The sequence below is a fragment of the Penaeus monodon genome, chromosome 18 (assembly GCF_015228065.2).
Source record: "Penaeus monodon isolate SGIC_2016 chromosome 18, NSTDA_Pmon_1, whole genome shotgun sequence".
In the NCBI taxonomy this organism is placed as follows: Eukaryota; Metazoa; Arthropoda; class Malacostraca; order Decapoda; family Penaeidae; genus Penaeus; species Penaeus monodon.
Window position 1 is genome coordinate 7,590,149 of NC_051403.1, and position 12,400 is coordinate 7,602,548.

The window sequence follows — 12,400 nt, forward strand, 5'->3', positions numbered from 1 at the left end:
TTTCCATTTATCTTTTCTCCACATATCATCGTTTAGTGTTACATTCCCTATGGAGGGATCCAGTTTGGACTCAGTGATACATATTACATTTGGTTGTTATATTTCAGTTATTGCATCTAGTTCTATTAGGTTTGAGGCTAAACTGTCTTCATTTGAGTAATCTATTTCTAGATAATCTTGCGGTATTTTGTTTGTCTATATATTTTACTTCCGATTGTAGGCTTATTTTGCTTGGAGGCCTCTCGCCCTCCAAACGAACAAGTTTTTTTTCTTTCATTTTTTATTCGTCTCATCACTTCTTCCATTTTTATAAGTAGGTGTAGCATATTTGGTCACATTTTCTCTAAGCCAAATTCTCTTCCATTCTTGGTGTCTAGGACTTAAGATTTCTTTTCGAAATCAATCAATTGTCTTCACTGATGTTCTCATTTACTTTTCATGTATATATTCTTCTTCACATGTGAGTGTGTGTGTGTGTGTGTGTGTGTGTGTGTGTGTGTGTGTGTGTGTGTGTGTGTGTGTGTGTGTGTGTGTGTGTGTGTGTGTGTGTGTATGAGTGTGTGTGCAATGGGGGATTTAGGAAGGCCCCTTAGTGAACTCCTGTAACAGAGTGTTACATAATCTTCAGAAACTCGTTTAGGCTACAATGTTAATAAGGTTTTGTTAAAACTGGTAACAAAATGTACATACTTTCGATGTTACCATTTTCTACCATGAAGTGTTTTCAAAAATTTTTTTTTGTCATATATTAATGGGTACATGTTCAACATAGTGAGACAGATCACTTTTTTCCCCTTTGTACCATTTGAAAGTTCAAAGCGTCCACCGTAAGGGAGCTAAAATACGACACATGAATATCGAGTAAAAATGTTCATTATTCCACATGATGAGTAAAATGTTTATTTTTCCACACAATTACCATTCACATGAAATTCGGCGAACACTTTTCTAAATGTTTTCCTTGGCAGCCCTTATCCTCTCCTCCCAAGACCGTCCTATCCTTCTTCCCTCGACTCCCATTTCTTCTCATCCTTCTTCCCTAACCTTTCTCTCCCATTCCCTCTCCCTTCGTTTCCTTTGCCCATCCTTATTCCCTCAACCTCTAACCTTTCCCATCCTTCTGCTCTCTGTTTTTAATCTTTTCCCATCCTTCTCTCAGGGGTAGCTAGGTCTGTGTAAGAATTATGTACTTATAAATCCTTTGATGGGTAGTTTCTAAGGGGAACCACGGACATCACAGTTATACAAATTTTGCTAAAATATTATGTATAGATGCATATCATCCGTCCCAGTGAATAAATGTGAAATGTACTTTTATCTGACCGGACTCGACTGCCTATAGCAATTTCAATTATGGGAATCATAACATTCCCAAAAGTACGAATCTACAACAATGACAGTCGAGTTACTACGGTAAAATATATTAATAGAACTGCATTACGCAATGAACTCCGTTGTTAAAAAAAAAAAAAAAAAAAAAAAAAAAAAAATATATATATATATATATATATATATATATATATATATATTAATATATATATATATATATATATATATATATATATATAATTTCTTAACTATACCCAGTGTACCGTTCCCCCCCCAAAAAAAAAAAAAAATGATAATAATAATAATACAAAACCACTGGTGGCAATTCTTCTAGGGCAACGAAAAATAACGATGATAAATAAATGATGTTCATAAATCATGATAACAATATTTACACAAAGATATACACAAAAATATATAAATAGCAACGCACATGCATTCGAGTACATGGAACTACCTTGATTCTAATAAATTTTCGAAGAAATCTTTGTATTAGTATCGTAATAATGACAAATAAATAAAATAAATAGTTATACAAAATATTCTCCTCAACAACAGAACTATTTTATTCTTCTAAAATCATTTTCGAATGAGAGGAAACAGCTGATTGTGGTTCAGGAAACTTTTCAAGAGAAAAAGTGCGTCGCTTTTATTTTCTTTTTGTAAAGTATTCACAGGATGAGTCATGTACCAAAAGGGAACTTAGAATGTAGTTACTTAAATGAATTAGTCGGGGGAGTGAGTCATTCTATGCATGTCTGTGTTTTTCTTTGTAGGTGGAAGATGACCGGTTTGTAGAAATATAATGAGTTTGAGGAAAAAAAATAATTTAATATTTTTTTTATTTTGTTTTGGTTGATTAGATGATATCTTATGTCTTGAGGGAATTTTGATTATGAGATGAAATTTTCTTTTCTTTTTTCTTTCATGTTTGTCTCGTATTTTTTTTTCTGCTCAAATATATCCACAAAATATTGGTAGTTTCTATTTGGAAAAACAATAAAATTCATGATAAATGTTATATGGAATCATTAAGTTGATAAATGCTAAGCTAAACATATATGAGACATGTTTGGTAGGAAATCAGTAGGGAGTAATAAAAAGCCTTTTGTGACGGATTTATTTAACGAGGTTTGTAGGCCTTTGCCCTACTATTAAAGGTGCAAAGACCAACAGCAGATATGGCTAAATTTACAAGTTCAAGGGCATATTCATTGCTTTTTACAAATTTCGAAGTTGCTTCCTTAAAATTATACAGCTCGGTATTGTCTAACGATAACTATAGCATAGGAGTTTTTTTCTTTTTGCAAAGGCCAGCATATATCTGTCTTTTATATTTTGGGAGTATTAATTTGTATTGGTTACCTATGCAACAGCGAATTGGAAGCAGTATCAACAATAATTCATAGAGACAAGATTTCAATAGGGTGAATTTGAATATTTGAGGCATTAGCATGTAGGTAGTTTTATATATACAGATTTTTTAAAATGTGATGTTTGGTGAATTTCCATAGAGGAAAGGCCAGTCAATCTTTCAGCTCAGTATACTTTTTATAGCACTACAAACAAATAAGCCATTTCTTATACTCTTACTTGAACTCGATATATCAACAATCTATGCACCTTTAGTAAGGCCAGCTAATGTCCACCACATATACGCCAGCGGAATAGAACCTGGACGTGTTCGTTATGTGGCATTGGAAATTAACAAGCTTCTGCCTACCAGTATATATAATGGTTGACACTAAATTGCTAAAATGTGTAGTCAGATGCAAAACACAAGGATAATTGTGGAATAATAATTAGCTTTGGAATTCTACTGTGTTCTACCCAGTTCATTCTTCTTCTTTTTTCTCCTCTCTTTTATAATTTATACAATTTCTTTTTTAATATTTCCCCATGTCTCATTCATCTTTTTTGTCATTCAGTCCATCAGGTGCATAGCATGTGAATAAATTATTTTTTTAGTCAAATGTATTGTGTGCATATTTTCTTGGCTATGAGGTTGGAGGTATGAATGATTCGTCCATTTAAACAATGTGTTAATTCTTCCTTCAGAAAGTCCAGGTCTTTGTGCTTTAGTGGCTGTCTCAGGGATCAATTAGAAGGACTTTTTTGTGGTATGTTTTTTTTTTTCCAAAGTTTATTTTATTTTTGATGTTAGGTAAAACAAATTTTCTTAAATCTTGTTTCTTTGAAAGAGGAAAATCTTTTCATTATCGGCCAAAATACTTCTCTGTTTAGCATTTGAATGTTTTCTCCGAAGAATACATGGAGAGTGTTTTATTTTATTCATTTATTTTTTTTATTTTTTATTTGTGTGTGTGTGTGTGTGTGTGTGTGTGTGTGTGTGTGTGTGTGTGTGTGTGTGTGTGTGTGTGTGTGTGTGTGTGTGTGTGTGTGTGTGTGTGTGTGTGTCTGTGTGTGTGTGTGTCTGTGTGTGTGTTTATATACATATATATATATATATATATATATATATATATAGATAGATAGATAGATAGATAGATAGATAGATAGATAGATAGATAGATAGATATAGATGTATGTGTGTGTTTATATTTATATATATATATATATATATATATATATATATATATATATATATATATATATATATATATATATATATATATATAGGTAGATAGATAGATATAGATGTGTGTGTCTGTGTGTGTCTGTGTGTTTGTGTGCATGTATGTGTGTAAGTACAGGCTAGATAAATATGTGTTTTACCTAGCTTTTAGTTAATTTGTGTATTTTCTCTAAAACTTCAAGTATGGTTATAAATGGTTAAGGTATATTCGACTATAGTCAATTCAAGTTTGGAATTTTGCTGGTAGATAATATTTTCTGATAGCTTTTAACTTCTGATGGGTTTGCTTTTAGAGTAAATAATGTCATTTTTATACAGTTACATTAATTTCTAGCAGGGTAGAAATATTTTTCATATTAATTTTTTGTTCCTTTTTGATATGATGTGTATTTTAAAATAGGAGGATTACTTTTATTTATATTTATTTTTTTACTACTCATATATATATATATATATATATATATATATATATATATATATATATATATATATATATATATATATATTATATTATATATATATATATATTTTTTTTTTTTTTTTTTTTTTTTTTTTTTTTTTTTTTTTTTTTTTTTTTTTTTTTTACCTGTATTGATTATTATTACCTACATTATAATTTAAAACAGAAATTTGACTGGCTTGTACAAATATTTTTTATATGTTCCAAAAGAGAGTTATTTCATATGATCTTATATTAATTTTTATTTGTTTTAATTGATATAATTTGTAGCTGCAGTTATAAAAGGGACAATGTACTGACATAATCCTTCTTTCAGAATGGTACTGACAAGGCTTCTGCCCTCGAGAGTGAGGCCAGGACTTCGCTCTCTGCTGATCTCAAGCAGGAGGATGTCTTCCAGCGCACCTGAGGTAATACTGGAGGACGTGGGGGACAAAGGCCTGATTACCCTGAACAGACCGAAGGCCCTCAATGCCCTCAACCTCAACATGGTGCGACTCATCTACCCGAAGCTGAAGGAATGGGAGAATACTAAGTCCATGGTGATTATCAAAGGTAAGAGAGGAACCTGGTCGGAGAGAGGCTGTGAAGTCCTTCTCAGTAGGGTGTGAGTGTGTGTGTGTGTGTGTGTGTGTGTGTGTGTGTGTGTGTGTGTGTGTGTGTGTGTGTGTGTGTGTGTGTGTGTGTGTGTGTGTGTGTGTGTGTGTGTGTGCATGCATGTGTGCGTGTGAGGTCCAGGTCTCACACGCATATGCGTGTGTGCAAGTACGCGAGTGTGTGCATGTGCGTGTGTGTGTGTGTGCAAGTGTGTGTGTGGGATAGAAAGAGACAGAGACAAACAGACAGACAGATCAACAAGGACAGACAGAAATTATGTGTGGTGGGGATGTTTGCCTTTATATATAGAATTATCTTGGAGATTTTTTTCTTTTTCTGTTTATGTAAATACCTGTCAAAATATCCTTTTCTCTTGCTGAGTGAAGAATAGAAATTAATGATTATTATTTTTGCAAAATATTAAAAAGTACATATCCTAAGTTCCATAATAAGCATAAGTATTGTATTTGGCAATAGAAAATATACAAAATTATATTTTACAATTAGCATGCTCCTAAAATGTAGCATTTAGAATTATATATAGCATTAATATCATTTATACAGGGACAGGAGAAAAAGCCTTCTGTGCTGGTGGAGATGTGCGATCCATTGTCGAGGGGAAAACAAATGGTTTGGAGATTGGTCCAGATTTCTTTCGGGAAGAATACATGCTCAACTGTCTTATTGGGACGCTTCATATTCCGTACATTGCTCTTATTGACGGTAATTCACCACTACTGAGTTTTCTTTTTCATCTTTTTCTTTTTCCCCTTTTCTTAGGCATTCTCGGGGTTAGTATTTTGATATTTTTTAAAATATAGTGTATAGGAATAGAGTATTTTTGAGCGTATGGAGAGTATGTGATTTTATTTTTTAAATTTTTTTAGGTGATTTATTGAAGTGTGCCAGTTCTTTAGGATAAGTGCAATAAGTTGCTTGATGTTTACAACTTGGGTGACGGAATACTGCACATTGGTATCTGAAAATGTTTAAAACCACAGAACTTTACATGTAAAGTAATTGTAATTAGTGTAGCATGATGCTTCTGACAAGGTGCTTATCCTTGAGCTTACTATACAGAATGAAAGATAAATAGATAAATCACAAGGTCACTTTGATCTTATCATCAGGCATCATATATAAACAAGTAGTGTAATGAGAATAACAAACATAACAGTTGGGTTTATCTGTTATTTGGAAATGATGAAGGACCATGTTCTTTCGTAATTAGTTTTGTTTGTAACTATGGTAAATTTTCAAGTGAATTAGTCAAAGAATTATACTTTTTTCTCAATAGCATGAACTGAACTGTTTTCACTCACTGATCCCAGGATGGCAAAAATACATGCCATATTATGCACTGTCATTTTAGTTTATTAATGTTTACACAGAGATGGCTCCACAAGTACTTAGTTCATTACTGGTCTGACCTTTTTCACTTGTTTACCCCCTTTTCCTTGATTTTCAGAATTTATTATTATTGCTGTTGTGGTTGTTGTTATTAGAATTATTAAGATTATTATTATTGCTCTCACTATTGTTAACCCCTTGGATCTCAGTGCTTCACTCTCTGCACTTGGCTCAAAATATGGGCATTAAACTTACTTAAGCAGCCACTTTGAAAGGTGTGTGGCTTGTAGGCTGGGTGTGCAGGAACACTTGTGTGTGGTGACAAAACTCTGTGATTTCCCTTCGCAAAGTTATTATTATTATTATTATTTATTTATTTTTTTTGCATAAGCATTTTTAGTTTTTTGTCGTTTTATTTGGTTTCTCCAGATGGTGGTAGACTGTTTTCCTTGAACATATTTCATATTGTCTCTCTAGGTAGTCCATATAATTCAGTGCGAATAATGTAAAAGCCCCTTCCTAATCCCGACAAAGTCTAATCACCCTGCAAGAGCTTTCTGCATTGTGGCAAGTCATTCCTGTCACCCCAGCCTTCAGCCAAAATTCTCATGATGACAAGTTCCAGTCACTCCGGCCCTCAGGCAAATCCTCCTATTACGGCATATTCACATGACCTGCCCCTCAAGTAAATTTTTTTCATGACACGATAGTCACATCATTCTGATTGAATGGGTTAATAATGTTATAATAATCAGAATGTCAGAAAAAACAACAACATATTAATGGCACTAGAAAGAGAAAATTCCAAAAAACTTAAGGGAAGGGGAAATCACATGAGGTATTGTAACCCTGCTGATTGGCCACACGCCGGCTGGTCACATGTGGAGCCATTGATCTGCAAACAAAATTCACAATACGAAGTTACTGTAAATAGTATGTGTTCTCAGCAGCAATGGGGTAATTGAATTGTATAGAATAATGGCTCCCAGCCTTTTTAAAGTGATGCATCCACTTTTAAATTTTAGAAAAATTACTAGGTAAAATTACTTCTGCTGAATTTTGACCAGTGCACTATACAGATCTGAGTATGTCAGGGCTATGGAATGTGTTTGTACAGGATAGAAAAGCAAACAAGTGAGGTGCATATTCTAATTAGAATAGCTATTATCAATGCATTTTAACAGCAGATTCTTTCAGGTATCACAATGGGGAGTGGTGTAGGGTTGTCTGTTCATGGAAATTATCGAGTCGCCACAGAACGCACCCTGTTTGCCATGCCAGAGACTGCCATCGGGCTCTTCCCAGATGTAGGAGGTTCCCATTTCCTACCTCGACTGGGAGGACGATTGGGAATGTATTTAGCTCTTACAGGTGTGTGCATTTTATCTGTATATTTTCCTTAGTATACATATTTTTTATACATATTTTCTAATTTTTTTTTTTTAGCATTTTGAAAACTAAAAATGCATAATGATTGGAAAATATTTGATTTAATGTAAGTCAGGTTGTTCATTTAAATAAAAATTGTCTGAAGAGAAGCAACAAAGTTGATTTTGTGAAATTTTGTGTAAGCGTTGCTGAGTTTGGTAGTAAACGGATCATAGTGGAAGACTTATGTACACAATTTTCCAATTTCAGGTCACAGACTAAAAGGAAGAGATGTACTGAAAGCAGGTGTTGCCACTCATGTGTGCGATGCTGCGAGAATAGGGGAGTTGGAGGAGGCATTGTTGAAGCTGAGCTCTCCGTACCCAGAGGATATCGCACAAGTCATTGAGAGCTTCCACAAAGTAAGCCAGAAATCTGGGCTTTGATTTTAACCCTACAGTGATGGTACCAGAAATTTCTGGGCGTCGCTGCTTCTGGTGATTTCTTGGAACGGTCCAGCCATTTGACCAGGGAGTCTGCCACAAAACTTCCCATTCAACTCGCTCTAGCGTGTCGTGGCACCTATAACTGTACCTGTTATGAGGAGTTGTATTTTCATGATGTCTATAGGCCTGCATGGCAATAAGAGGTTAAAATTTCAATTTGAAGTGTATATTTGATGGATATTTGAAATTTAAAAGGTGTGTCCTATTGTTATTATTTTTTGTGCAGTTGGGATGGGGACGGTAATTAGCAATATTGATTTATAGTGTAATTTTCTATTATTAATATGTATATTTTTTACTTTACTGTAAAGAACACTGTTATATATTTTATGTTGATAGAATATGGGTTAAAGCTCGAATTCAATAAGCATTATTGAATCTTGATCTGTGCTTTTTAAATATTTTCAGTATTGGTTTTCATTAGTGTAACTGAGTATATTTTGATTGTTTATTTTGTAATAACATTAAGTTGATGCTATATATTTTATCTTACAGGAGTCCACCTTCAGTAAGGATGAGCCATTCTCACTACAGCCCGTGCTCCCAAAGATCAAGGCTTGTTACTCTGCCGGTAGTGTTGAGGATATCATTTCAAACCTTGAGAAAGTAAGCCTACTGTCCTATATAAGACTTTTGTTTAAAACTATATTCTAAGTAATGGAAAAGTAGTTTTTGTTGGGAACATCTATTGGTTGGATGAAAAGACAGATTTCTCTCTTAGAAAAAATTATGTTGAAAATAGCAAAGGCCTATCGAGCAAATCCTAGGTGTGAGATAATCAAGTTTAAAAGATGTTATCTCTGTGATGATTACATGGCTTTTGTTCTGGTTTTTGAGGCCTTTTACTTGTGTTCATAAAATTTTGCAATTATAAGTAAAAAAGAAAAAAAATTATTTGCCATTTAAAAAGGGTCCCAAATTGCTTCACCAATAGGTGAAATTTAGATTTTTTATGCGAAATGAAAAGCTATTGAGATTGCAATAGCTATTAAATCCTTGGATTGTGAGTGTAATCCAGTATGTGTGCAGCAAGGCAGAGTGTGACTGAGGCTTCCCAGTAGTTCCTCAGGTGATGTGAAACGCTCACTGGCTGAACATACAATTGACTGTGAGTGGCTGGAGTTACCCTCGTCTATTCATAGATTCTGCTCCTCGCCAGCAGATGGTGGGCCCAGGATGGTCGTAGTGAAGGAGTATTTTTGTAGCATTGTCACTCTTATACCTGAGGTCGAAATTCAAACATTTGGAGAAAAACTAAAGAACAAAGGCTGACTCTACATACTGGTAACATGGTACCCCACTTTTGCCCTTTGCTATATTCACCATCTGATTATCATCTTGATATATACCTATTTGCTGGATAGAGAAAAACAACTTTCCTGGTTATATATCTACATATTTGTGACTGTCTATATCTCTTTCTATATGTTGGCCAATCTGTCTATCTGTACCTTTCTATAACTGTTTGTGTCTGTGTGAGAAAACAGATATACTTCCCAAGATGACATGGTGTTTTTGATAAAGCTGGGGACTTATCAACATTTACTATCTAATTCGGACAGGATGGATCAGATTGGGCACAGAAGCAACTGCAGATCTTGAGCAAAATGTCCCCTACCTCATTAAAGGTGACTTTCGAGCAGTTAGAACGAGGGGCACACCTTACCCTCCAGGAATGCCTCACCATGGAGTTGCGAATGGTATGGCGGTTCTACCACGATCATGACTTCAGTGAAGGTGAGTGTTTTGCAGAATATATGTATATCTATTATTGTTACTATCCTTAGCTGTGTTGTCATGCCCCGGTTATGATTACTGTGATTATGATGATGATTACTTATCATTATTATTATTATTATCATTGTTGTCTTTTTTATGTCTATATTGTTATTTTTGTATTTTATGTATTTTTAGTAATATTAGTATTGTTATTGCTACTATTATCATCATGACATTAATTTTATTGTTATTATTATTATTATTATTGTTGTTGTTGTTGTTGTTGTTATCATTATCATTGGTATTATTATTATTGGTATAGTTGTTATTGTCATTATTTTTATTGTTAGTAATGTCATTATTATTATGAATATTATAATTATTATTATTATTATTATTATTGTTATTATTGCTATTTTATTTAGCACTACTATTATTATTGTTACTGTTATCATTTATTTTCTTTTATTATTATTATGATCATTACTATTTTTATTATCCTTGTTATTGATATTATTTTAATGGTTGTTGTTCCTTTGACAATATTATTATAATTGCTCTTATTATTGTTATCATTATTATTAATTTTTGCTCTTTTCTTTTATTACTAGTATTATGGCAGTTTGCATGAATTTTTGTGTATTCATTTTTGTAATTATTATTCAACTGGGGCAGAAGAAACGAAGCCAAAAAAACACCTGCAAGAGGAATCTATTGAAAGCGACTCTGCTCCAAAACATGTGGAAGAAGACAGTTTAGATTTATTAGAGGAAGTTCAAGATATCCCATTTCAAACACCAGAAATCAATACTGGCCCTTTTTGCAGTGGTAAAGATGTACCCAAAGGAAAGAAAAGGAAGCGAGGCCAGGGGAAAAATAAAAGCTTATGGGAAACTGCATATGATGGGAAGATTCTCAGGAAAAGCCCAAGACCAAATTATTTTGTTGGTATCAGAGTCTCAGATTGTGAAATTCATAGAGCAATTGTGAGGATTCAAGAGGCTATTATAGCATCTGATCCCAGTTTATATCAGACTCTGATTGATGTAGCGTCTTTACACATTACAGTGCTGGTTATGTACATTGACAGTGATATTGCTCTCTCCATTGCATCCTCAGCATTAGATACATGCTGGGATAGATTGAAAGAAGATTTTGAAAAAGGCCCTATACAGATGACATTTTCGGGGATAGGGAGCTTTTCAGATAGAGTAGTTTATGCTAGGATGAGAGAGGATGAACATTACTTTAGATTGATCAAATTAGCCAAGGAAGTGCGCCAGATATTTTCAAGGGCGAGCGTGTGTTTACCTGACGAAAAACCCATGCAGCCTCATCTTACAATTGCCAAGAAGTCAAAGGTTCATCAAAAGGCAGGTGACTTCCCACGTAAAATCAATACTGCAGCTTACCAGCCCTTTAAGAATATCCACCTTGGGTGCCAGTCAGTGTCTGGGCTTCAGCTCTTGAGTATGACCAGACCAAAAGACAAGGAAAGGTACTACTGCTGTGCCAGCGAGATAATATTTGATGAAAATTGCAAAGAAAGAGGAGATCATTCCCGTTGTTGCTTCCCCAGAAGACCTTTAAGATATGTGTAGGAGTTGGAGTGAAAGTGATAAGAATTTTTTTTATTGGAAAAACATCAGTGATTTGCCAGATTTTTGTATTATATATATGTGTGTGTGTGTGTGTGTGTGTGTATGTATGTATGTATGTATGTATGTGTTGTGTGTTGTGTGTTGTGTGTGGTGTGTCGGTGTGTCTGTGAGGGAATGAGTGAATGAGAGGTGTGTGTGTGCGTGTGCGTGCGGGCGTGCACCTGCAGGTGTGTGTTTGTTTTATTATTCCTTTTAATTGATATTACCATCGATATTACTCTTTATAGGTATTACTCTTTGTAGCATCATTATTGCAGATGATGCTATCTTCATTATAAAAGTTATTCTTATTTTATTAGTATGGCATTTGTTATTATGTCATTGCTTTTGCTACATATTTTTGTTGTAATTGTTACTTAATGATTATAACCAGTATTGTTTTTGTATTTTTTCTCTGTTGTAGGTCTTATTTTGTTGAAGTTTATTACTAGTTTATTGTAGTCCTTACTGTTGATTTATTTAGCATTGTTATGCAGTGGTGAAAGTACTAATCATTATTTTTTAGAATTATTTTTATTAGGGAATATTGTTAATTTTCTGTTCTTTGGTAACCTAAATTCCTTGTCTTTTCTTGTTACTACCTTAATTTTTGTTTAGGTATTTTGCAGATTTTTAAAAATGATTTTTAATTTATTTGTTATATATTTTCTTTATTGCCTTTGAAATATTGATTCAGAAAAAGGACACCAGATATTCTCAGTTTCAGTTTTTCTCACATCATGTAGATATATTTTATTTAGCCATATGTGATTTGATTAATACACTATTTTCTTTTATTTATGAATAATTCATTAGAAGTAGTGTGTAGTCCAGA

At 33.6% G+C, this 12,400-nt stretch overlaps 1 protein-coding gene across 1 annotated transcript in view; it reads left to right on the plus strand.

The window, feature by feature from the left end:
- Window positions 1-1,913: 1,913 nt before the first annotated feature.
- LOC119584212 (3-hydroxyisobutyryl-CoA hydrolase, mitochondrial-like) overlaps window positions 1,914-12,400 on the plus strand; it is a gene marked incomplete at its 3' end in the record, with an annotated part of 33,796 nt that continues 23,309 nt past the window's right edge. Inside the window, 7 exon segments of the mRNA XM_037932723.1 lie at window positions 1,914-1,967; window positions 4,702-4,940; window positions 5,547-5,705; window positions 7,530-7,703; window positions 7,971-8,122; window positions 8,702-8,812; window positions 9,769-9,943. Coding sequence (XP_037788651.1) covers window positions 4,703-4,940; window positions 5,547-5,705; window positions 7,530-7,703; window positions 7,971-8,122; window positions 8,702-8,812; window positions 9,769-9,943 — 1,009 coding nt within the window.